The 26679-nt window shown below is 44.5% G+C and overlaps 1 protein-coding gene across 1 annotated transcript in view; it reads left to right on the top strand.

Moving 5' to 3' along the window:
* ALK (ALK receptor tyrosine kinase) overlaps positions 1-26679 on the top strand; it is a 690171-nt gene that overhangs the window by 563577 nt on the left and 99915 nt on the right. Inside the window, exons 7-8 of the mRNA XM_066623272.1 lie at positions 6709-6843; positions 7537-7637. Coding sequence (XP_066479369.1) covers positions 6709-6843; positions 7537-7637 — 236 coding nt within the window. The remainder of the gene's footprint in view (positions 1-6708; positions 6844-7536; positions 7638-26679) is intronic.

Genomic DNA, 26679 nt, shown 5'->3' with positions numbered 1-26679 from the left:
AGACATTTATACAGAATGAGGCTCTATTTGTGCATTACTGGAATGACATAATGAGTACTCAATCCCATCTGTTGTCTTATTATTTTAATTCCTGATGATACAAGTTTATTAGAAAGTTTGTTTTAATTGCATTTTATTGTGAATTTGCCTGCCTGCCATTGCTTTTTAATAAGTAAGTAATGATAATAATCACATCATAACTCTAAACGATCACAGCTGACTGACTATGAATAGTCTGTTAAAAATATGGCATCTGAGGCAGTGAGTAGGATTTACTGCCTTGTAACCTGTCAAATCATCGAGCATTCGACAATTCATCACATAGTGGAGAAAAACATATAGGATATATGTGTCTTATGGCCCAATCCTATCTGTTACCAGCGCCAGTAGAGCATGAGTTCTGCCAGCTCAAACTGTTGCAAAATTGCCATAAAGCGCTTTGCGATGACGTACTTTCCAAGATGACAGCAAGCTGGGAGGAGTAGCAAACGCAAGAGAAGACAGTAGAACCCTTCAGGAAGACCTAGACAAGGGAATACTGGGCTGAAGTGAATAAGATGAAGTTCAGCAGGGACAAATGCAAGGTTCTGCACTTAGGCAAAAATAACCAAAGACACAGATATAGAATGGGAGATACCTGGCTTGGCAGTACAGTGTTTGAGAGGGATCTTGGAGTTGCAGTGGATCACAAGATAAACATGAGTCATCAGTGTGATGCAGCAGCAAAGAAGGTGAATACTATTTTAGCCTGCATTAGTAGACCCATAGCTTCCAAGTCGCAAGAAGTTGTGGTTCCACTTTACTCTGCATTGGTTAAACCTCACCTGGAGTACTGTGTTCAGTCCTGGGCACCTCACTAGAAGAAAGATGCAGCCAAACTTGAATGGGTTCAAAGGAGAGTGACAAGGTTGATCAGAGGACTGAAGAACAAGCCCTAAGAGGAAAAGTTGAGGAAACTTGGAGTCTGGAGAAGAGAAGGCCGAGAGGGGATATGATAGCTCTCTTCAAATACCTGAAGGGCTGTCATATGGTAGAAGGGACAAATTTGTTCTCAACTGCCTCTGAAAGTAGAACTAGATCCAAAGGGCACAACCTGCAAGAGAAGAGATTCCAATAAGATATTAAGAAAAAATTCCTGGTGGTAAGGGCGGTCAGCAGTGGAACAGGTTGCCGAGGGAGGTGGTGGATTCTCCCTCAATGGAAATCTTCAAGCAGAGGCTCAACAAGCACCTGCCGGAGATGCTCTAGGACAATGGTTCTCAAAGTGGTGGGTTGCGACCCACCAGCCTGAGAACAATCCTTAAGGGGCGGGGAAAGGGGGAAGGTAGCAATGGGATCCCCAGGATCTTGCCTCTGAGGGAGACCTAGGGGCTTTTTTAAAACATACCTGAGTTCCTGCAAGCATGCAGGGGGTGTGAGGAGCCCTGCAGAGCCTTCTGCAAGGCTCCCCCCATCTCTAAACACTGACAAAATGTGACAGCAACCCACTTCCAGTTTTGTGATTGCAACCAGGAAGTGGGTTGTAATTGCACTTTGTCAGTGTTTAGAGGTGCGGGGAACCTTGCTGAGAGCTTCATGGGGTTCTCTGTACTCCCCAGGTACCAGCAGGGACTCAGGTATGTTTTTAAAAGTCCTTGGGTCCCCTGCAGCAGCGCAATCCTGTGGATCACATTGCTGCTCTCCACCCTGCCCCAGCAAAGACTTACCCTGGTCCTCAAACTCCCTGAGAGTTTGAGAACCACTGCTCTACAGGCAGGGGATTTTACTAGATGACCTTTTAGATCCCTTTCAACTCTATGATTCTGAGAGTGCTGGCGGGAAGGTCTTTCTGCTGGTGCCAGCGCATGGAGTTATGCCCATGGAGTAGGTTAGTTCAGTGTAGGGACAGAGGGAGAGTGGAATAGGGCAAGGGATGAGTGGTGACAGGGCAGGGCAGGTCAAGCCTGAGAAAGGGGCAGGATCAGTGCCATAGGGTGCACTATATTCTGTTCCACTTCCTGGGCCTGATACACCAACACAGATCAACATGGGCTTGGGCCAGCTATAGAAGTGGTATCCAAGTTGACCCATTTCAGCTACTGGGACTTAACCCAGGACATGGGGACAAATGTCTTCCTACCCTAAGGAGACCTTTGGCAGCCAAAATTCCCCTGTGTGGTGCAGTGGAAGCCACGCCGGTGCCACTGCATTGGCATGGGGGAAATTAAGTAGAATTGGTCTGTTGTTGTGATCGCATATATCTGTAGGTGCATATATTATTTTAAGATGGAATTGTGTCCACCCCTAATGTGGGGGTGGACATTTTAGACCCAGATTTATCACAGCAACGATATAGAATTTTTTTAACAAACTTTTGTTTCTGTTCTGTACTGAAGAATGATTTTTAAAAATCATATTGTTAAAATACCTATTTTTGAACCTGAAGAGAGCACTGATTGAGCCACCAATTGTGAATCGGAAAGTGATGGATTCTACTGAAGAAATGATACATTGTCCTCTGCAGCCCTTTGTAGATTGTTCTTACTTTGGGGAGGTGATACAAAAGCTCTGTCTGAGACACTTGATTTGTGATGGCTCTTTCACACGCTCTCTGCGTAATGAACATACATGTGTGAATTTGCCAAAGTTGTAAATAATAACCACAGCAAGAATGTTTACAATCCCTGCAAAGCCTTTCCTAATGTAGATTATGCTAATAAGAGTCTGTCCTGCACCAACTAAAAGAGACTTGGAAAACTGTAGTCTGAAACACGAGTTGGAGACTATAAAGCTTTTGACGGAACTGCGATAAATAGCTGTCATTCGTTTGCTACATGTAGGAAAGATTACAATAAGTGAAAAAAGCCTGTGCATTCTGAGTACAAGACAGCCAGAGGTCCATAAAGACATATTTATGACAGAAGAAAGTGGTGAGCCGGGCCAGCAATTACTCTTTGAAACTTCTCTATTTCTGCTCCCACCAGAAGTGTTCCCTGCTGGTTTTTCCCTGGGCACAAGGCAGTGTTTGCTGCTTAGATGTCTTCCCCCGACTGCTCTGGCTTGTTTACACATTCTGTATACGGTATTGTAAAGCAGGCACTGAAGTGAATTAAACTGGACCGCATGCTGAGCAGTTTCAAGAAGAATGCTGGATGCACCTGGTTCTGACATTTTATTCAAGCCTTCGCCTGCGGATAAGCAGGGAAATAGTCACAAGCAGGTGGGTGGGGTGGAATCTTCCGTTTGGGCTGGAAACTAGAATTCAGAGAAAGAAAAGATGAGTGTTCTATTTTCTTTAAAGACAAAAATTGGAAGAAGTTTGAATATTTTTCTAGAACAGCATCAAACAAATGGACAATTGCAAGCCCACTTCTTTGACACCCTGCCTCAAAAAAGTGGGGGCCCTGAAGTATTCCCTGAAACTTCCTAAGCTTACCTTTTCGTGCTTTTGTGTGTCCTGGTCTCTGTCGTCTCCTCTATAGACTACCTTCTTCAAATAGTATCCTCTTCCTTCTGACTATGTGATCCCAGTCAATCAGGGATTTTGCACCCAGCATTATGATATCATGGTACCGTGTTCCCAATCAGAGTTGGCTATGTGACAACATCACCGAGAACATATGGTGCCTTCACATTGCCCTCACTCTGAACTGAACGGAGCAGTAATGGGCATTGTGGAAGAAAATGGTTCAGTGCTCCGTCTCTGCTGCAAAACTTAACCACAGTTTCAGCTCAGGTTTAATTTTAGCTTCTTTATTTATGCAGGGGATGGATAGAGTGGATAGAGCAGCCAGTTTTAACTACTGTGCCGTGGCGCATTGGTGTGCCACGAGTGGTTCACAGGTGTGCCACAGTAATTTGGGGGGACATCATTTATTAGTGGAGCCAATGGGGATGTGAGCCCCCCACTGGCAGTATGGTGTGCCTTGTCAATTGTCAAAAACCTGATGATGTGTCTTGACAATTTCAGTGCCTTGTCATTGTGCCGTGAGATGAAAAAGGTTGAAAATCACTGGGATAAAGAGATGCTCTTTTCCCTCTCACACAACACCAGAACCAGGGGACATCCACTAAAATTGAGTGTTGGGAGAGTTAGCCCTGATAAATGAAAATATTTCTTTACTCAGCATGTAGTTAGTCTGTGGAACTCATTGCCACAGGGTATGGTGATGGCATCTTGCCTAGATGCCTTTAAAAGGGGATTGGACAAATTTCTGGAGGAAAAGTTCATCACAGGTTACAAACCATGATGTGTATGTGCAACCTCCTGATTTTAGAAGTAGGCTACCTCAGAATGCCAGTTGCAAGGGAGGGCACCAGGATGCAGGTCTCTTGTCTTGTGTGCTCCTTGAGGCATTTGGTGGGCCACTGTGAGACACAGAAGCCATTTGCAGAAATGCAGAAATCACTTTCATACCCAAGAGCTCTGTTGTTGTCATGGAGCTTCTTAGAATGCTTGATCTCTCCAGTCATTTCAATGAAGAGTGCTTATTGTATGCACATTACTTTGTACGTTTAGTTCCCTCTGGAATGAATGCACAAGAGTTACCTATGCGTAGGTGAGTACACATGGATGTCTGGACTGAAAAGTTTTGTGGCATCTCGGGGACTAACTGAGCCTCAGTTCATTTTGAGCTTAGTTCTGAGCCTTTGGGAAAGGGTGGTATTATCAACCTCAATCTCTAGGTAGGATTGCCAGGCTGAGTACCTCCAAAGAACTGAGCTTTATGTAGATAAATTATATTAGGATGTCTTGTTGCCCACATTGAACTTTCAGTTTAGGACAGGCTAAAATAAAATGTTCATTTGACTGCAGCAAATCAAAAATTAGAACAGCAGAGTGGAATAAACAGACAAGAACAGGTTACAGAGTTCAGTACAGCTGCAAACCTATCTAAGACTTACAGCATGAGCACATTAAACTTAATATTGATTCAGCTAAGGCCAGGAATCCAATGACTAAAAAAAATCAATATTATTTTGTGCATAGAAACTTTAAAGTGGTAAGATAATTGAATAAATATGAATTTCAAAATTGCACATTGTGAAAGAAATTAACTTTAAAAAAAATCTGCAGATCTAAAATATACCTTCTGTTATATTTGTTATACTAGTAGATCAGTAACTCAGGTTGTATGCTTGGACACACTTACCTTGGAATAAGTCGCTGTTGAAAGCAATGGGTAGTGCACTGACTTCTGAGTAAACATGCATTGGGTTGGGCTGCATGGTTTTGTATAAGAGGGAATAAAGGCATTGGAAAAGTACATCTTATTTCAAGTGATGCTGAATCAAGTAGTAGTGGCTAATTCAGAGGTCCATTAATGCTGTGATGTACACATGGATCTCCTACCCATGTGGGTTGTTCCACTCACTTCAGTGGACTGGGTAAATCTGCTTATTCAAATTGTCGATCATCTCCACATTGAAGCAAATAGTCCTTGGGGATAGGAGCCTATTGGATCCTTGCACCCATAGCAAATTCAACAATTTCTCTCAATCATCTCAGTGATCCCATTGAGAGAAGGACACATCTTTGTTAAAATCTTCACCAGGAGCTGCAGTGAGGGGGAAAGAATGGAGAAGGTGATAATCACTGCCATTAAGCCTTCTTTCACTTGCTCAGGGAGAAGGGAGGAGTGAAGCTGGAGAGAGAATGATTGATGGATTGTCAGATGGCTGCCCTCTCTCACATTAATGAGGCTATTGTTAAAGAACTGTTTTCCTTTAATTTAAAGGGTACTTCTCATCACGTTGAGATTGAAAAATCTGTGGATAATTAGGTTATACCTGTAATCACTTGCATGGCTGTTTCTCTACTCCAGTAAAAAGCAGTTTTTAAAAGTGTGATTTTAAATGGATCCATTTTTCCCCTTCTCCAGGGATTAGCACATTCCTTCTCATTTGCAGTGGCCATTCGTGTTGAGTCAAATCCATGTATAAAAAATCCATGTATAACAAGGTTGGACCTGTATTTGGATTAATATGCACTGTCATAAATTCATCATTTTTCTTTCCCAGTTGATATGATATCAGAAGTTGAAGGAAATCTAACTTTAAAGTTAACACTAAAGGTTGTTGATGTAGTGTAGTTGTTAACGAGAAGCTGTCAGCTAGAAATCTCTGGTTCCAGTTCAAACTCAGCCTTGAACTCAATATGATGGCTGCTGTATTTGGTGGTTCAGCCCCCACCCCAACTCACACCTTCAGCACAGGGATCACTGTAATACTTGCCTAACTTGAGAGCCTGTTATAAAGCAGAGGTGTTTCTGGAGGGGGACAAAACAGTAAGTTTTAGGCACCTGGATGCCTGTGTAAAGTGGCCACTCCCCCTCCACTTTTGAGCCAGTCAGGAAGGCAAGAGCAAAGTGGAGAAGACTCAGATTGGCTCAGAAGTGGAGGAGGAGGAGGTGCAGCTTTACACAGGCATCCGGGCTCCTGAAGACACTTACTGTTTTGCCCCCCATAGGAACGTTTCTGTTATAAAGCACACTTGGGCTGCAATCCTATGCACACTTTCCTGGGAGTAAGCCATATTAACACAAAGGGATTTTACTTCAGAGTAGACAGGCATAGGATTGTGCTGTTAGATATTAAGGGTTTGGAGGAACATACTGTAGTGACTGTTGCAGTGGAACAAAATGATATGCTTACCCAAAGAGAACCAGTGGAATGCTTTCTTTCATTCTGGGCCCAGGAATTGCTAATAGGCTCTTATGACGCTTGCAGAAAATCTTCCCTCTGGCTTCTATTGTTCCTTTGAAGATGGAGACTGTGGCTGGACTCAAAGTTCATCAGCCCTCCAAGAGGCTCATTTGTGGCAGATCGGAAATCCACAGCACAACCACTTCTGTTTGCTAAAAGGTATGTCAGAATGGTACCATGCTATGAAAGGCAGGGAATGAACTGCATGTAATATAGGGTGATCGGGTACGCAGGAACAATAGGAGCAGGAGTGTGATGCAACAGAAGTTGTGATTATTTTTATAATATGCGCATTCAAACCTGAGTTAGAAGCAGCCTTGCTCAGTGTCTCAAGAAGGTAGGAGGACACAGAGCAAAAATTCAGAGACCCAAGGTTTCCATTTCTTTCTGTCCCTGGAACCTTTATGGTGATAGAAATGACCTTCAGCCCCAGCTGCAGTGAGTTATTACTTTTGCAGCTTTCATAACAGCAAAGGTGTGCTCAAAATCATATTTTTAAAAATTGGATGCATTTTGATATGGATCAAGTGAAGAAAACAAATCCCAAGTCAAAGATAAACATAGTTAGTGAAAAAAGCAGCCAGAACACTTGCATATAATTCCCGTGGAGAGACTCTTGAGTATATGAAACTGCATTACTGCATTCAAAGAATATTGAAAAATGCCTTTTGCCATATGTTATCCCGCTATAATAAGGTACCACCTAACATTTGCTTGTGTGTATGCATGCAGATCCACAAACACACATACTCTCAAAACAGAATAGGCTGGTATGCTTTGTGAATGTTCATTAAAGCTCTGTCCTTGCTCTAATAATACATGTATCTCATCCCCCCCTGTTCCCCCCCCCAGAATGTGCACTTTTGCTTAACACCAGTCAGACCTCAACCACAGAAACAGTTGTGCTGACCAGTGGTGTGTTTCCAGCACCAATGAAAAACTCTCCCTGCGAGGTAAGTACTCTTTCTGAGCTGTGCAAAGGGAAAGCCCATCTGTGGCTGATCAAGAAATATTTCTTGACACAGAATGTAATTAATTTATGGAATTTACTATGACAAGATGTGGTGATGGCTGCTTGTGAAGATGGTTTTGGAAAAGAATTCATGAGGGTCTGTTTGAGGGCAATCTGACCCAGCTGGGTCTGTGCTCATAGGAAAGGAACCAAAAGGGTTGCACAGGCCCTTGGAAGCGGGCTCTTTTGATCCTGCACTTTGAGGCAGCGTTGAAACAAGCTTTGCTAAATACAAATCTCAGCAAAGAAGGCAGCAAAGCTAAGCTAGAGTTGCTAGTTCTAGCAAATTAGGGTAACCCTACTCTAGCCATTCATTTTAACGCATCTCGTACATACCTCCCAGTCAGACAATCACAGCAGCAACCCTGAGATGATCATGCAACTGAAGTTGGAGAATGACAGGATGGAAACACATTTAGGGCGCAATCCTAACCCCTTATGTCAGTGCTCTCCAGCATCGGCATAGCGGTGCCAATGGGACATGTGCTGCATCCTGCAGTTGGGTGTCACTCACAGAGTCCTCCTCAAAGTAAGGAATGTTTGTTCCCTTACCTCAGAGCTGCATTGCCCTTATGTCAATGCTGGAAAGCACTGACATAAGGGGTTAGGATTGCGCCCTTACTGACCCCCCCCCTCTCTCTCTCTCATATTCACTGAGGCTCACTGATTGTTGTGCGTATGATGATATTACTGTCAGGAGAGAGCCATCTACCTGGAATCTCTGCCAGCTTCCTTCAGTACCTTGTCTTTTAAACATTTGGATTATACCGTTTGATGTAACAGTCTCTCATTGGCTTCTCCTCTGGTCTTGTCACATTGGTCTTCTGGGCTGGTCCAAATTGGATATTTTCCACAGTATCACAAATAGAAATTGTGGATCCTACTTTCTCAACCACCCTTCACCTCCTTCCATCTCCTGACTTGATGTCTGGCAGGCTTGAATGGAATTCTTGTTTTTGTTTTTTCCAAGATCAATCTCTCAAGCTCTGCCAGTTTTCTCTTATCTCTTCCTTTTCGGCTTTCCCTGTAATTTAGATATGTATTTCTGGCATAGCCTCACACACGCACACCACCATCCTACAATGTTATGTTTCTGGGGGAAAAAAGAAACAACTACTCCTACCCAAAACTGTTTAACAAAGACATCAGCAAAAGCTTTGTTGTTTCACTCAGAGAGTTCAGGTGTCACAACAGTGATGGCACTTTGATCACCTGAGGCTGTCTTTTAGAAAATGGCAGCATTTTAATTCAGAGATAGTGATAGGCTACCAGTCATGATGCCTTTGTGTAACTTCGATCTTCACAGGCAATATGCCACTGAATGCCATTTTGTGAGGAGCAGAGCAGAAGACTGTTTTCTTTAAAGCCCTGCCTGTGGGTTTTCAAGAGGCAACTGATTGGCTACTGTGGGAAGCAGGATACTGGAATAGACGGAGCTTAGGTCTCATCCAGCAAGATGTTTAGATTAAAATGGTTGGCAACCTTCAGTCTCGAAAGACTATGGTATAAGCCTACAGCATCTGGTATTCCCAGGTGGTCTCCCATCCAAGTACTAACCAGGCCTGACCCTGCTTAGCATACTTTACAATGCTGAGGCTTCTCACATTGGTTCTGACTGACTAAAGCCTGAATACAGTACAGAAGTTATCCCCTCCAAACCTTGGAGATAGAGTGCACCATCACAAGGGTTAAATTCTTCCACTGACTTAGGGCCTCGCACTATACATGGCAAAGACTATTGTTATTGTGTGTTGAATTCACAGAAATTATAGGCACCTTGCACCCATATATGCATCTGTGAACAGCCATGTAGAAGTCTTGGAACTCCAATACTGTGAGAGTTCCCAGAAGCATGTGTACAGGTGCATGCAACAGGGATCAAATGTGCACACCTGTGGGCTAGGCAGAATGGGTTATGGATGCTTGTATAGGTTGTATCTTTTCTACAGTTTGACACTGGTGCAACACACTGCACTTGTGCTTGCTGTGTGGAGCTGTCATCATTCCACCCTCACTTTTCTCTCCCCGTGTGAAACTAAGAACCAAATTGGACAATATGCCCTTCATATAATTGAGATGTGTGAACTCAATTTTTCAAATAACTTAGTTGAGTGATCCAAAATGGGAGATTTTAGCCCTTTGCTCCCCATGTACCCAAACCAAGTGGCCCCTCACCACATGTCACATGGCTGGGATTTGACAATGAAAAAAAAAGATCCCATAGTAATCTCACAGGGGCCCAAAGGACTATGGGGGCAGGGAGAAGGCTAAACAACCATCAGGGCCCCATTTGGCAGCTATTCACATTTGAATAGTTAAGCGTGCAGGCCCCTATCACGTGATAACACACTATCTGGCTTTAATATTTGGAACCTAAAGGAAGTTCAGATGGCTGCCCCAGCTCTGAGGAATGGGTCTGTTCCCAGCCCTCCAGTGGTGAGCTGGAATTATTGCTTGGGGAAAAGAAGCACCGTGAAAACTTTGACTTAAACTGGGTTTGAAGTGAGTGAGTCTTGAGGGAAAAGATAGTAGATGGATGTTTGCTGGAAAGATGGCTCCTCTCAGATTTATTTTTAATTTGGTCAGGAATAAAAGCATGGTAGGGTTGTGGGGCAACAAGAGGGTTTTGGAGCCAGTAATTGTTTCTTTCTCTGTTCTGCACTCCTGTAAATGAAAGATTCGTTCAAGGAAGGAGGGAATGAGAAGTGTACTATTTGGCCTTTAGAAGTAATTAACATTGCTGGCGTAAATCATTGGTGCTCTTTAGCAGTGGCAGAAAAATTACATACCCAAGAGGTGTATAAAATTAAAATTGGAGACCGCTTTTTCACGAGTGCTGCAAGTGTGTAGAATAATTAGAACAAAACTGAGGAAACATGGACTGCTCCAGGGTACAAAAACATCCAGGATTGTGGATTTTCATTATTATGTTGTGCAAGACATAGCCGCAAGGTTTGTGGTGTCCATACTGAAGTCTGATGTTTCATCTAGTAATTATAAATGTTAATACCAACATTTTCCAAATAAGCTAATGAACAAGGGGGTCCTTCTTTATTTAGTTACCCATTTTGGAAAGGATGGGTGCTTGCAGAGAACAAATAGTTTGCCAGTAGTTGGGAATGAAATTGCTCTAAAGCAGTGATAATTGCAAACAGGCAGGAAGAGTCACTCATATCTTTATGTCCTCTCTTGTCCTCTTTCCTACTGCCTTTCAGCCCAATCCTAACAAGTCCATACGCTGCCAGAACTAGCACTCAGGCAGCACAAGGTCCTTTATGACTGTTGTAAAACCTGACAGGCTATTTCGCACAGCGGCAGTGCGCTGGCAGTTTGTCCATATCGCCCCGCACTTGCAATCTTGTGAATCATGTTCAAAACTCTGCCTAAGTTCTGCCGCTTTGAATCCCATGTTCATTCCTCACTTTACAGAACTACCATCCAGGTGGGAATAATTTCAAAGGGTAATCCTATATATCAGCGGTTCCCAAACTTCCCGTGGTCTCATCACACCCTTCTGTCATGGCAGCCTCTTCTTCCTGGCTCTTCCAGGTGCCACCATCTTGCATTGTGCAAAGTCTCTGTGATCCTCTGTGAGTTTGAGAACACAGTTTGGGAACCATTCCTATACATTCTAGAGGGCAGCTACTACTAGGAGTTGTATTCTACAACAGGAAGTAGCCTAATAGAAAATCAGACCACTGGTCCGTTCAGTACTGTTGACACTGACTGGCAGCAGCTCTCCAGGGTTCCAGATGTGAATCATTTTCTCCTCTGCTTTTTCACTGAGCTACGTTCCTTCACTGTGCAATCCCTCTTGACTCTGCAGGTTGGAACAGTGTTGAGATGGAATGCAAGAGTTATGCAGCCTAGCTTGCATGCCATGTTTTCTTCCATTCTCTGTTGCTTAGCCGCTCTCCCCCCTTTTGCCTTAACGTGAAATTTTACGAAGAGTTCTGGTGGATTCAGAAGCTGATTCATTACTTTGTGACCTTCATAATTGATCCTAATATCTATATTGCAATTATTTCTATAGGCCGGGGTGGCCAACCCACGGCACGTATACCACTAGTGGCACACGGACACTTTCTAAGTGGCACACAAAGTCAACATATATATTATTGAAAAATATTTAAATAATAACTGAGAAAACACCACAGCAGTTTACAGTCTGCTTGATTTCTTTGCTGCTCCTGACACAGCACGCCCCAAGTTTTTAATGCCACAGTGGACCCACAGGGGGCCACATTGACTCTGCTTGATTTGGAAAATGGGAAGAAAGGCAGGAAAAGAATGATGGACAAGAGGAACAGCCAATAGGACAGATGCTAGTGAGCTACAGTTCACTAATTGTGGTTCGCTCACTTACCCGAGAAGGCCAGATTGGTGGAGCATTGAAGAGGAGAGGGGTGGGTTGTAGAAGGCAGCAGGGGCCTAGATGGCAGCGTAAAGACAGCTGATGAGAATCGCAAAGCCCAAGTGGCCCAACTTGGTAGAGATTTCTTTGGGGAAATCATCCGCAGAGAGATCCCAGCTAAGATCATCTCTGAGGACAAGAAGGTAGGAAAGCAAAGGGGGACTAGACTGTGCAGAATGAATGCACCTTATATGGACCTCAAAATGAGTCCTGGGCTAGGCTGAAAGGTCCATGTGCATTACCTTTCTGGCCTCATCAGCAGTCAGCCAGTGTTGTTTTTTGTTTGTTTGTTTGTTTTTACAAAAACCCTGAATAGGTTGTAAAACCTCTAATAGGTAATAGCACTTCTGTGTTTCTTGCTCTGTTCCTTCTGGCACTTGCAGATATACTGCCCTTGAACTTGGAGGTTCTATTTAGCTGTTGTGGTAATTGCTAAAAGCGCCATTAAGGTGGAGTGGCACATTCAAAATTCTCTACATAAAAAGTGGCACATGGCATGCTGTGAATTGGCCACCCCTGCCCTAGGCCATCTAGAAACTGGGAGTAGGGGCAATTCATGGGGTTTAGTTAGTGTTTCATTAAAATAAGCTAACAGCATACTGATTACTTAGTTCTTTATCTCGCATGATAAACATGTAAACATACTGACTGACCAACTTAGTTGCAATTCCTCAACAGAATCTCACTTACTGCTTAGTGGTCAGACAGGCCATTGCCCATTTTGAGGCTGCAGTGGTCCAGTAGTGCCACTAGAGGATTGTGGGGGGTGCAAGCCTCACCAGAGGACGCACATGGGGGGTGATATCACTACTGGCCAAAATTTTTTAAATCTTAGTATTTTTGATTAATACCATCATGTTATATATCAATCTATGCTTAGTTTCATGCAGAATGCAAGGAAATGAACCGTGTTGATCTATCTCTGTTCTATCAAAGATTATAGCCAAAATACCAGTGGGGGCAAGGCAGTGTTACATCATCATGCCCACCTTCCAGGTTGTTGCCCAGCCCACTGCATGGGAGGAAGTCCATCATAGGAGTGACTTACTGGCCTCCCATACTGGGTGATACAAACCCTAGTGACCCCACTACAGTGGTCATGTACTGCTCAGGTTGTTAGCTGCTCTGCACAATAGGGCAAAAAAAATTAGAGGTAACACTCCCTAGAGTTAAGAATGTTCCTTGCTTCTCTATGGGAAAGTTTTACAACCACTTCTTCACAACTTTATGAGCAAGAAAGACTTGGGACTTGCTTCCCAATAATGGGAAGTGGGTCCCTGGGTAGCCGCCATGGGTAGCCGCCCTGGGTCCCTTTGGGGAGAAGGGCGGGGTATAAATAAAGATGATGATGATGAAGTGCAGCCTTCCATAGAAGTACAGCCTTCCTCTTGCCTCCTTCCTCTGCTATAGTGACTTTCCCCCCTAAGTCAGTGGTTCTTAAACTGGGGCAATGCAACACCCCAGCCAGAGAGAAAAGGTCACTGCCCTCTAAAGGGGCATGATGACCTGATGGCAGCTGCATTCCTGTGATCCCGCCGCACCATGAAAAAGGAATTTTTAAACTTACTGTTAAAAAATCAAAAACTGGAAGTGGATTGCGGTTGCAATTGGCAGCAGTTCCAAGGTGCAGGGAGGCCTGCAGGAAGGTCCATGGGCTGGCGCAACCTGCAGTAATTTTTTTTCAAATCCTTTTTGTGGCACAGCGCAATCATAGGAGTTTGGGAACTTCTGCCCTAAACTTAGGGGACTCTGTTTATTCCTGATGGGCATCTTCTGTGAGTCACTTGCTATCTCAGCCCCAATTGCCACACTTACCCACGTTTCCGCCTTGCCTTTCTTTGCCATCGTCTTTCTTTCTCTTACAAGAGTTCCCTTTTGTCTTCCTTCAAGCCAGCAGCAGATCTAAATATTTAAAAACTTAATTTTGTCACAGACTAGCAAGAGTGAATATTTGTCGTAATTGGCCTGCTGTCAGAAGCTGGATGAATAATTTCCTGAGATGTGTTCTTTTCTTCTTGTTCAGAAACAGGGTGAATAATTAAACTTGAGTTTGGGAATGGATTGGGGAGGGGGAAAGGACGTTGCCATCTATTTTTTTGCCTATCCTCCGTTACTCCTTTTAGTGCTTAAAAGTCAACCGTGCGGTCCTAGCATTGCAGCTGTTCGTAATAAAGACTCAAAAGAGTTTGGCTGCGGTTTTTACCTCTTCTTTTTCATCTTGTGCAAAATCCTCCACTCTGAATTCTTCCTTGCTTTCAGCTTCAAATACTGTTTTACTGGAGAAACCGCCTGTGTGACCAGAATAATTCAACAGCACTTTGAGCTTATTGCAAGAAGAGAACCGAGTCCTTGCCCTCTAATTATCCCTGAGTATAGGAGCAAGTGATCATCCTCATAATGGAGTTATAGCTGGAAAATGTGATTGTGAAATTAAAATTCTGCTTTTCCTTATTTATTTCCTCTCCATCATTTTCCCAGTTGGGCTGACTTAGGTCCACATATTTTAAGTTCTTTTTCCCCTTTAACCTCTTCTAAGTTCTGAGAGCTCAAACAAGCATTTTGCAATCAGACTGTGTTCTCTAGCAATTTTTTTTAACTGCAGTTTTTATCATAGACATCCTGCTGATTAATATTTCAGAGAGATTTTCACTGCGTGGCCTGTATTAGTGAGACATTCAGATACCTCCCCTGATGAAAAGAACAGTGAAAACTCATGTGGACCTGTATGTTGTCCATGTAAAGCACCTCATGTCTTTCCTGAGCTTCAGGAACATAAGTTCTTAAGTGCTTCCAAGTATGTGTGGTGAGACTGCATTCAGAATTCTTTCATATAAGAACTACAAGAACTACAGCCTAGATCAGGGGTGGTCAACGTTTCAGCTTTAGATCTCCCTGACCCTTTAGCAATTGTGTGGATGACAAACTGCACATGCTGAAATTCCCTCCTCTACACAATTGGTAAAGGTCCAAGAGCCCTAAAATTGACAGGTTGGCCACCCTGGCCTAGATGTTGGATAGGGTAAGCTTATACTTCTTTGTACAGAGTGTGTGGGGTTTGTTATATTTTCAGGATCTAACTGATGAATGTATCTGTATCTGAGGTGGGTAAGGGGCTTTGCATCAGGTAACAACAGAGAAACTGAAGCGATCTACATACGCAACAGAATACAATGGGAATTTGACCAGGACTAAATTATATACTCGCCTCACGACACACTGATCATTTTCATGATATTTGGGTTTATTTAACTGCTTTATCATGGGAGATACAGATAAAGATAGCTGCTTTATCATGATGCTGAAACACGAGGAAGCCTGAACATGAATGGCAGCGCTGATGGTACTCAGCATCTGGAACCACAGTAGCAAAACTAGTATCTGGTCCCTATCGGTACAGTTCAAGTCTACAATCAATAAACAATGGGTGGATGCCACGAAGAGGCACATGCAGTGATAGGTTATGGCATGCCTAGATGGGAAGATTGATTAACCTCCCTGTTCCATAATTAGTCTATTGTGTCCCTCCAAAGTGATGCACTTTCCTGCTCCCTCGGAGCAGACTGGAGACAAAGTCACAGGCATATATGAGAGGCTGTATGTTTTCTTGCAAGCACTGGAGTGGTACTATCTAATACTTAGAGTTTGTGGCATTTTTTTCTGCTTTTCTCTCTGACCAGAAGCAGAGATAGACACGGCTCCTGTACTTCTCACAGTTGAACAGAAGAGATAATTTCTGCAGCTTGTCATGAAGGGTTGAGAAAAAATACATCTTAAGTACATTCCCTTCTGCATTACTATGAAAGATGACAGCAGCTTATAAGTAGACTGTTGCATCTGATTACCCTTTCTTCTCTGACTAAGCATGCACTCACCCAGCTGGGGAAGCACCTGGAAGGAGGTGAGGTCCTGCCAGCTGCAGGTGGAGTTGCTGTGCTGGAGTGGGCTCAAGGAGGCCCAGCTCCAGATGCTATGGCTCAGGATGTGCTGGTGTGCTTCTTGGCCTGAGCAGAAGCAGCAGAAGTGGGCAGTGGGTCCAGATGCTGGCTGTCGCCATTGAGAGGCAACTGGCTTGGCCCTCGCGGAGCAGAGGCAGCCAGGCCTGCCTGGTTCGGGGAATGCCTGGCTCCTGACAATGCTGGGAGTGGGATGGAAGGCAGGTGCAGGGATGAAGAAGGGGCTCCATGAGGGCTGGGAGGTGGCTGGAGATGACACTGCTGCACCTCCAATCCCAATACTGGGAAGCAAACCTGGGAGGAGGTCTAAATGTGTGGCAACTCCTGGTGTGTATCACCCTCACCTGGCTTGCCCCAGCACCCCCAAGCAGTGACAAATAGTGGGTGGGCCAATGCTAATTTTCTGGACTCAGGTCTGAGAGAGGCTCCAAGCCCTCAGAGCAGACATCTTTGTCTTTCCCTTTAAAAGAAACACTAACCAAATGAAGGATAGTGTTGGCGATGCCACTTATGGGTCCCAACCTACCCATTGAAGGCCAGAGCTCTAGAGAGATCCATATCTGTCACTAGGACAACTGGAATGTGTCAGTGGTGTTCCTGGGAGTCCCGGGGCAACCCCCACTTTTCTGCCCCCCCACACCCCTTGCCCCCCACCCGTGACCCGGGCAACCTCCTGTTCCCCCCCAACCCGTGACCCGGAAGTAATTGCGGTGACATCATCGTCGCCGCAATTACTTCCGTGCAGCTACCTCCTCCGTTCCCCCTTTGGAAAAAAGGGGGAACGAAGGAGGCAGCCCATGTCCCGACGGAGCCTTCCACGCGGCTTGTAAGTGGCGTGGAGTTCTCTGTTGGATCACTTTGGGGCTGCTGCAAGCCTACCTGTCTGGGGCGCTGCTTCTAGCAACCCCAGACCGCTCCAAAAGAGACCTCCACACCACTTACAAGCTGTGCAGAAGCCTCTGTTGGGGCCGGGGAAGCCCAGAGCGTCAGTGCTGATGTTCTCGGCCGCCCTCTCGCTGTCTCCAGAGGCCTCCGGAGGCAGTGAGAAGGTGAGGCACCCGGGTCAGAGTGTCAGCGTGACAGGAATCGCACTGACGCTCTAGGGTGCCCCTGCCCTCTCCTCCTATAAAGGAGGAGGTGGGGGCGACCCAGTCTGGCACTGAGTCACTGCCCAAGAGGCAGCTCCTTGCTACCTCTCCAGCAGTGCTCCTGGGTGCCCCTCCTCCATTGGGAGGTGGCTTTCTTAAAGGGACAGAAGTCGGCGGAGCTGCCGGCTTCTCTCCCTTTAAAGGAAAAAGCGGGTGGGCGGCAGGGGCGAGGGGAGGCTTGAGGAGTTGCCACTGGAGGGCATTTGCCCCATCTGCCCCCCCCAGGTACGCCAGTGGAATGCGTTAGGTTTCATGATTTGCATTGCTTCCTATGTATAAACCATGACCAGAGCCGAGTGTTAAAATACTGTTCTCATAGCACTGCCTATCCTTTCTGGGTATAAAATGTTCCAAGACTTTCCTGACTCAAAAGAGTCCCAACCCAATTTGTGCCAAGGTGTGAATATATCAGATAAGTACTTTCCTGCATGTCAAATCCTCATATTTTATATATGTCTCTTTTAAAGAGACTCCATCTACGACAGCAGGCAAAAATGGGTTCTATTGCAAACGATAGTAAGCGACATGCCCCTAATGATGTATCCATCTATCCACACATAAAACATGCTCTGACCTTGTGGAGATGTCACAAGTCACAAGAGGATTAGACCCATCTCAATTTGTGTGAGATCGGTGTTGAAATATATTCTGCTGCAGCTCTTATCTCTCCTCCCATGCACTTACTGTATGATTAAGTTTCTTCAGTTTTCCTGGCTATGGAGCTTCCATTTACTGAATCAGAGCATTCACGTTAGAGGACAACCTTTCCAACTTCTCTGCCCACAAATCTCTTCCTCAATCTGCCTTCCTGAGCCATGCGATAGATAATGGAGAAGGCAGAAGCCTCCAGCATGATAAAACTTTAATTACTAAGCAGCTGTCATAGGAGACCTTCCTACTTAGGTTGCCACCTCTACTAAAGGAGGATGTATAAGGCTGTTGCTCTTTTGCATATATTAATCTACGCAGGTGTGCAGGCTTCAAATTACGCATAGCCTAACACAGCAGCACAACTAGGAAACATTTCAGGCCAGGTAGTGAGAATCCAGACACTCAGGTTTAAATAAAACGGTCCAGGTGGCAACGCTAATCCTGTAAACTGAATGAAACACTTCTGTGACTGACTTTAACTGCTGCATATTTTATCCTAGGATTAATGCTGCCAGTGCTACCTGATGCATGGAAATATAATTGATCCATTCAAGGTCGCTGTTAGTTTCCCACTCGGCATCTTACCTGCCAAGGCCTGTTATAAAAATAGGACGTTGACTCAAACAGTGATCCCGAATTTGAAAAAGATTCACACTAGAGCAGTGGTTCTCACATATTTAGCACCGGGACCCACCGGGACAGAATGAGAATCTGACAGGACCCACCAGAAGTGATCTCATGACCAGAAGTGACATAATCAAGCAGGAAAATTTTTAACTATCCTAGGCTTCAATCCTACCCACACTTACCCAGGAGTAAGTTTCCTTTACTATCATTGTTCAAAGAATATATATATAGTAGTTTGTTAAAAGTACAGGTCTATAACATTTCCCCAAATGCAATTTCATGGTAGCATCAAGTCTGATATATTAAAAATAAAATATTGAAATGAATGGGGACCCACCTGAAATTGTCTCACAACCCACCTAGTGGGTCCCGGCCCACAGTTTGAGAAACACTGCACTAGAGCATTCATAGTGGGGGGGGGTCAGAATTAGAAATATATTAACAGAAATATATTAATATACAACATAACCATGTCCCTAGGGTATGAAATATCTATTCTAGAGTTAGTTTGCATCATTTACTTCTTCTATTGGCAACATGCGTAGTTCTTCACATAGTGCGTAGTTAATCTGTGGAATTCACTGCCACAAGGTATGGGGATGGCTACTAGTTTACATGATTTTTAAACAGGATTAGACAAATTCATGAAAAATAATTCATGAAAAATAACTATCAATGGCTATGGTAATGGGAGGGGTCCCCAAAGGCCTTGCATCATCAATGGGGACTGCAGGGAATATTTGCATTGGCCAGTGCGGAGTGCAGAAGGAGCCACCACTGATTATTTTATGTCACCAGGCAGTAGTAAGCTTGGGGAGTGTGACAAATGCTGAAAAGGATATGAGGAACTCTTAGTTAAAAACATTAAGGTAAACAAGGTTTTAAATGCATCAACAATATGAAACCAGGGAGATGGTTGAGCCATTAGATAATGAGAGATCGAACAGGAAAGAGATGGTTAAAGAGCATATGGAGATTGCAGAGAACTGAATGAATTATTTTCATCTGTCTTCACTACAGACCCCCATGTTCCGCTGTGCAAACTCTTCCGCGTGACAGCCCAATCCTGCATAAGATTGGGGTATCTGACGTTCTACATGGAGTGGAGAGAGAGAATCTTTACTACCTCTAGCACAATATCAGACCCAAAGTGAAAGTGATGGGAGACTTGGGATGGATTAAAGGGGGTATTTTTTTACACAGCACATCATTAATCTGTTGAATTTCTTGCCACAAGATGTAGTGATGGTCACTATTTGGATGGTTTGAAAAGGGGATTGGATAAATTCATGGAAGATGGGTCTATCAATAGCTTCTAGTCAGGGTGGTTATGCCATGTGCTTCCATCTGGTTCAGCGACAATGTACCTCTGTGTACAAATTGCAGGGGAGCAATGGCAGGAGAGAAGTATGCCTTTCTCTCCTTCCTCTGGGCTTTTCAGGGGCAACTGGTGGGCCATGTGGTAAACAGGTTCCTGAATTAGATTGGCCTTTGGGCAGATCCAGCAGGGCTTTTCTTATGTTCATGCCAACAACTTTAATCATTATTTCTGCATGCCCTGGAAATGAACTATTTGATCCATCCTATAACTTTTCTAAGGAACTGGTAGAAAAAAAATGATTTTATCACTTCCTTACATTGATGCTTAGGGAGTGCCTTATGTCCTGTAGCTGTGTGGGAAGGTAATCAAGTTCAACAGAGTCTTCAGTGCTACTGTTGTTATGCCTTACCATGATTTATTTTAAACCTGGACCCAATTAACAGATTGTTCTTCTAATTCATTGTACAGTTTCCTACTTAGTGAGTCAGTGAGGCTTTCAACACGCTGATGAGACAATGTCAGCCTGGGATGGGTTCTTCTTAATTGTGTTTCTGGCTTGTGAATAACCTGTTGAAAATTCATAGTGGAGAGATTTGATGGGCAGTTCTTCCCTCTTAAAAGGTATTGTACTGGGAGAACACAGGCTGACTAAGGGGAATAGCAGCTAGTGGTTGCAGCTCACACACTCCTTCCTCCTCACTTTCCTTTTTCACTTGGTTAGCAACTTAAAGGGGGGAAATCTGTCCACTTTCCCAGGCTACAGAGAGACCAGGCATGCAGGGTGGGGGTGCCTGGGAACCCTTCTAAGTAGAGCAATGAATCCAAGGGTCCAGCTAGAGATCACAACCACGGTAATATCTGCAAGTGTGATAAGATATCACAACTTAGCTGTGAACACGAACTAGGTAGGCAAAGAGTCAAAATCCAAAAGAAAGGGAATTAAATCAAGTGGGGGAAAGGGGGTACAAAAAGTTCAAGCAGGCTAATGGAAAATGCCTGAACTTGGCTGAATGGACACAAAGAATGGTTTGACCAATATGAAGAACAGCAATTAGTAAAGTCCAACAGATGGAACTGGAATGCTGCTCAAGAGCAAGGCGCAAAGCACCCCCCCACCACCACACACACACACACATGCATCAGATCCCTTAACTGGTGAGTTTGCAACCTGACTTGAAGTGAGGAAAGGGCAAACAAAGCAAAATAAATTTTTGGAAAGCATCTAGCTAGAAATAGTCCCTATCATTAGCTGGATGCAGGTCTCTTTTTGTCTTATGTGCTCCCTGAGGCATCTGGTGGGCCACTGAGAGATGTAGGAAGCTGGACTAGATGGGCCTTTGGCCTCATCCAATGGGGCTCCTCTTCTGTTCTGGGATGTAGCTGAAGAGCAAAGCACAAAAGCTTCCAAACAGTGAAGTTTGCACTGTGCCATCTGTCATGACTGATAATTTCATGTGTAAAATGAGCACCAGTCTCATTGAGGTGTCCAGATGATCATCCATCCTTGTTCACTTCAGCAGGTGTGAAAGACCTTAGAATGTCCTACTGTCCCCTTTCAAGAACTGTTGAAATAAGAGCCAAAAAGAGCCAAAACATTCATTTAGGCACCATGCCAGGTAATTCAGTCTGAACCAGTTAGTTATAGTTCATGCTCTGTTCTTTGTGGTTATACTAAGCTTCCATATATGGTGCCAGTTCTTCCCAGCAGCTGACATGTGTGCAGACTGAAACATCCATTCCAATTTACCAAATGCTTTAGCTTTCAGTCTAGTTCTTTTCGGTGACAAGCACAGTGACACATGCTTAGGATGCTGCTTCAGGGTTTACTAGTATAGATACAGCACTCTGTTGCCTGATGTCACACTTGTCTCCTGTACAATTGAGAGTGGTGCAAAAGCAGCCTGTAGCCAGCAACTGCAGATCTCCTAGTTGCTCAGGTCAGTGACCAAGTCTGGCATGAAACTTAAATAGATATCACATTCAGTGCAAGGCAGTTTTCTTCACTGATGTGGTTAGTCTCCCTACAGTTCCTTTCATTGGCCAGAGCTGGGTGATCATTTGTATGGAAGCCAAATCTCTCCCTGATATCTCTCAGGTCACTGGCTCAGGGCTTACTTTTGGTTCAAGACTTGCTAATGTGATGAGGAAAAATGAACCCATTTGGTTGTGCAAGTTGATGTATTCTAGCTGCTGTCTTTTTCCTGTTACCATGAAAAAACACACACACACGCACAGTGAAATGGTGAATTTTGGTGGTGGGGTGGCAGGATTCTATCTACAGGAAGCAATAAGTCAATGAACGGTGGGAGAGTGACATCATTTGCCATCATGCTGTCATCTGGCATAATTTGAGGGACAGGCAATCACTTATGTTGGCTGGAGTAGGCCAGCGCTTCGCTTTTTGGCACAATTCAAAGAGCAGACCTTGCCTCCTTTAGCAACTGCTTGCACCTCCGTAGCTCACCCCAGCACATTCAGAAACCATGGTTTTTAAACGATTGCTGTGAATGTTCAAAAACCTATTTGATTTAAATGACTTATTTACAGAATTAAATTTTCAGTTGAATTAGGACAGAACAACACATTGTGTGCAAAGAGGCAAGAAGAGAAGGTTCTTAACCCTTTTATTGCCTCATCTGTCTCTGCTCTATATTGTGCTTTCCAAAGTCTTTTTTTTCCCCCATTGTAAAAGGGGATGCAGGGCTTTAGTTGCATGTTTCGATGAGTAATCCAAAGTTAGGAGTTGATTGTTCCTGGATCCTTACTATTGTAGTTTTCATCAATTCTTTTAATCTTTGATTCCAGAATTGCATGTTGCATAATCTGTTATGCGTTTAAAGTGTAAGAGAGCGCCAGGGGTTTGGAGAAAGTGACCTTCTCTAACCCCTTTGGTTGTACCACGTTGTGCTCAGATGGTGAGGAAGAAAACAGGTTTCCTTGTACATTTAAACGTTTTTTGACAGTTACTTTTTTCAGGTGTTACAGAAGTCCTATATGAAAAGCAGGGGCAGAGCAACATTGTCCTTTCCCATGGAGATTCATTAGAGCATGTGTAAAGAGCTCCCGTGTGCATCGATACACACTACCTTGACACTTCATATGGCTATGGAAAGATCTGTTGCTGCAGAGCCTCTCCTTCCCTGAAAGGGGCTAAAGTTCTCATCAAAAGCTTTTGAGAAAACGAGCCATGGGAAAGCAGGGCAGATCCCTACATGGATCAATGATCCAATCTGAAACCATGATAAACAATGAGGGATGGGAGGGAGTGCTCTGAGACCAGGCCCAGTTCTCCAATTCTTCACTTCATCCCAGAACATCTCAGTAAGTTATTCCCCTCAATCTTCTTATGTTGGTTTTGTGACTGCATAAATCTGTGCCAGCAAAAATTACATTTTTCATGTAATGCTTATTCTTCGAAGAGACTTATGGCTCAATCCTGTGCTGACCTTTGTTGGCGGGATGGGTGTGTGCACTGTCGCAAATGTGTCACAAGGCATGTTGCAGCAGTGCAATGGACCGCCACATCGGCGGAGAGGCCTACTTTGGCCTGCTGGTGCCAGTCGGGGACCAGCACCTGCTGGAGCAATTAGGTGCTCTGCTGGCTGGTGGAGGGAGGACAGAACAACAACAACAACAACAACAACAACAACAACAACAACAACAACAACAACAACAACAACAACAACAACAACTTGGTATTTATATACCACCTTTCTGGTCATTGGATTTCTCCTCTGACTTTATTTAAGGCGGTTTACATAGGCAGGTGTTTCTAAATCCCTCAAGGGGATTTTTACAATCATAAACGATTCTCTCTTTCAAGAACCACACAACATTTCAGATGGATCTTCTGGGTCTGATCTCACTTCTGGCCTCCAGTGGCCTCCCCCGCAGGCTGACAAGCAGCTTCTTCATCTCTCACATGGAGGGCAGCCAAGATGCTTCTTCGCTCACACACCAAAGAGCAGATGGAATAACTTGGCTTGGCTTGTCAGCTGCTTCAAGGTCTTGCCGTTCAGGGAGCTGCCAGTGTTCTTGAACTGGCGACCTTCTGATGTTATCTTTGGGCTAACGGAGGCTCTACCCTCTAGACCAGACCTCCTGCCCTGCCCCAGGAACACAGGGCTGGGGAGGCATTTTGGGATAGGGAAGGTGGGAAGGGGGTGGGTTTGGAGGAAGAGGTCTTAGCTGTATCCTGTTTCCCCTCCTGAAACTTTTCTCCCAACATGGGGCAAGTTGGACTTGCACTAGCTATATCGCTGGTGTGGATTCGAGTAGCCCCACAGAGGCTGCAGGGGTTTAGCCTGGAGTAAGGGGGTGAATGTCTCCTTATTCCAAGGAGATCTCTGGCAGCCTCTAATCCCATACAGGATGCAGCGGAGTCTGCTTTGGCCCCAGTGGATCTCAATACTGGACTTTTGTTAGGATTGGATTGCCCAATTTATTTATTTTTTTAACCTATCTTAGCACTGATTTTGAGACTGGCTCAAAATTGCAACAGATCATATGTCATTCCTCTGAATGTAAGCAAACAAGTTCCGAAATGAGAAAATAATTATATATATGGGGTTAAAGGATCACAGAGGGACTTGGTTACACTAGATCTAAGTGACATTCTTGGGACCACTTTTGAGTATAGTGCTTTAATTAATAAAAATCCAAATACTTTTGCATCATATTTGGAATGTCTATAAGAACCAGACAGGAATAAAAAACTAATTTTTGAAACGAATATCGGGGATGACGGTCTAATTGGTGGCAACACCCTCTTATTGCAGCCTGTCTGCTCATGTCTGCTGCTGCCTGAATATAAAAGAGTTCATTACTGAAAATGCTGTCAATTTCAACTTGTATCTATTAGGCCATGTCTGAAGGGAGAGTGGGATTCTTGCTGTTTTGGGTCACACAAGTAGTACCGCTCTCCTTTTTATAGGAACACGGGACTTAAGGTAGAACTGAGCTGACAGCTCTGCCCATGTAGTAAAATGGTGTATGTTGGATGCTAGAGATTTCACACTTGTCCTTCAGGTAAAACATGCAGTTTCATTTCAAATGTGTAATGAAAAGCCCTAGAAGAGACTGAGACACGAAAGGGAATAATTCAAGAGCCTTATCAAGCACTGTTGCAGTAGTGGAAATAGGCAGAGACAAGCCAGTACTGTTGGTGCTCTGAAGCTGAAGGAAGTACGAGGTTGCTCCTCATTTCATTTTTTAAAAACCCACAGAAATGAAAAGAAATGACAATCAATGATGGATTCCAAAATTGGAACTCCCATTTGTTCCTGCACACAGTCATTTCAGAACAAATGGAATGGAATACAAATAGAGATCCATTCATATCCAGTTCAATTTATTCTGAAAACATATGTAAATAGCTAATATGTGGGACATGTAGAAATCTTCATGGAGCAGTGCTGGTGGTAGGAATAAGGCAGTGATGGTTTCCCCATGGGAAGCAGGGGAAGTAAGGGTGAGATTCAAGGGTGAGGTGCTAATGCTTTAAAAAAGGGATTCGGAAAAGAGGTTTGAAAACTCCTCCTCTGAAATCATCTCACTAACAAAGTCTGTGTCCCACCCATCATTTTGACCCACAACTCCTGTGAAGTTATGGAATAAAGGGCACAATCCTAATCTGCACTGGAACAGGCAAGCCAAGAGGTTTGTGCTGTATCCAGCGCAGGATTGTGGCCACAAGTCGCTCAGCCAGAGGCAAGGGGAAACATTTCCCCTTACCTCTGGGTAACGGCCACTGGTGCCTGTGAGTCTCATCGGATGAGCGCCACCTCTTGAGGTAACGCAAGTCCAAAGAGAGCAGAGCAGCTTGAAGCCGTCCTGTTATTCCCGGGAACGGGGATTGGGATCCAGCATAACTGCCAGATCCCAGCCCTGCCTCCCACTCCCCTCCTGCCCGCCCCCGGGGCTGCCCACCGCCCACCCTCCCCCTGCCCAGGAAGCCTCCCTCCCACCTCCCCTTGCCTACTTTTCGTCCTTGCGTTGGCACATACAAACCGACGCAGGCGCTGGGAAGAAGCTGGCATAGAGGCTTCTATCAGCCTCCACAGGCCAGTGCTTCTCAGAGCGCTGGCCGGGTTTCCTCCTGAGAAGGCGCAAACATGCATTACGGCACGTTTGCGACCCTCCTGAGCCGGCGCAAGGGACTTCCAGCGGGCCAAGTCAAGGGCAGGATTGCGCCTGAAGTTATATAGCAAGGGGAGATGATGTCAAACACATACGTTTGTGTTACTGTCCTATATTGTTAGGAAAGGCAGGAACCCAAAATCACGTAGAGAAAATAGTTTATTGCAAAATACGTAACACTAGAGAATAATGCACCTACATTTTTCTGTACCTACTTGGGTGTTCCTTCCTCTCTTTTTTTTTCCTTTTTTTGCTGCTGTTTGGGCACTGCTCTCTTTTAGGTTGTGGTGTCTCATACTCAGATCAGATCAGAAACCTTTATTGGCATCACATACTGAGCCAGCTCATTGGTCCATCTACTCCAATACTGTCTAGTTGGACTAGTAGCAGCTCTCTGGCATCTCAGACTTTTGCATGTCCATCTACCTGATCCTTTCATCGGAGGATGCCAGGACCTAGATGTGTGACCTTCTGAATTCAAAGGGTGCACTCTACTGCTGAGATATGGCCCTTAATACGCACAAGCTGCAAATCCCTTTCTCCCAAACTCATGTAGCCATATATTGCTGCTATATGGAAACTGATCTCTGGACCAGGATGGGAGGAAAATGAATAAATGATTCTCTGGGATAGGGGAACTTTGGCAGGCCACACGGAGCCTTTGAACCACATGGTTTCTGCTCTCCTTGTGCAGCATTGCATGTCCATGAGAAATCTGGAGGGTGGATGAA

The sequence above is a fragment of the Tiliqua scincoides genome, chromosome 1 (assembly GCF_035046505.1).
Source record: "Tiliqua scincoides isolate rTilSci1 chromosome 1, rTilSci1.hap2, whole genome shotgun sequence".
Lineage (NCBI taxonomy): Eukaryota > Metazoa > Chordata > Lepidosauria > Squamata > Scincidae > Tiliqua > Tiliqua scincoides.
The sequence above is the reverse complement of the archived record's forward strand: the minus strand, read 5'-3'. Positions and strand labels throughout refer to the sequence as shown.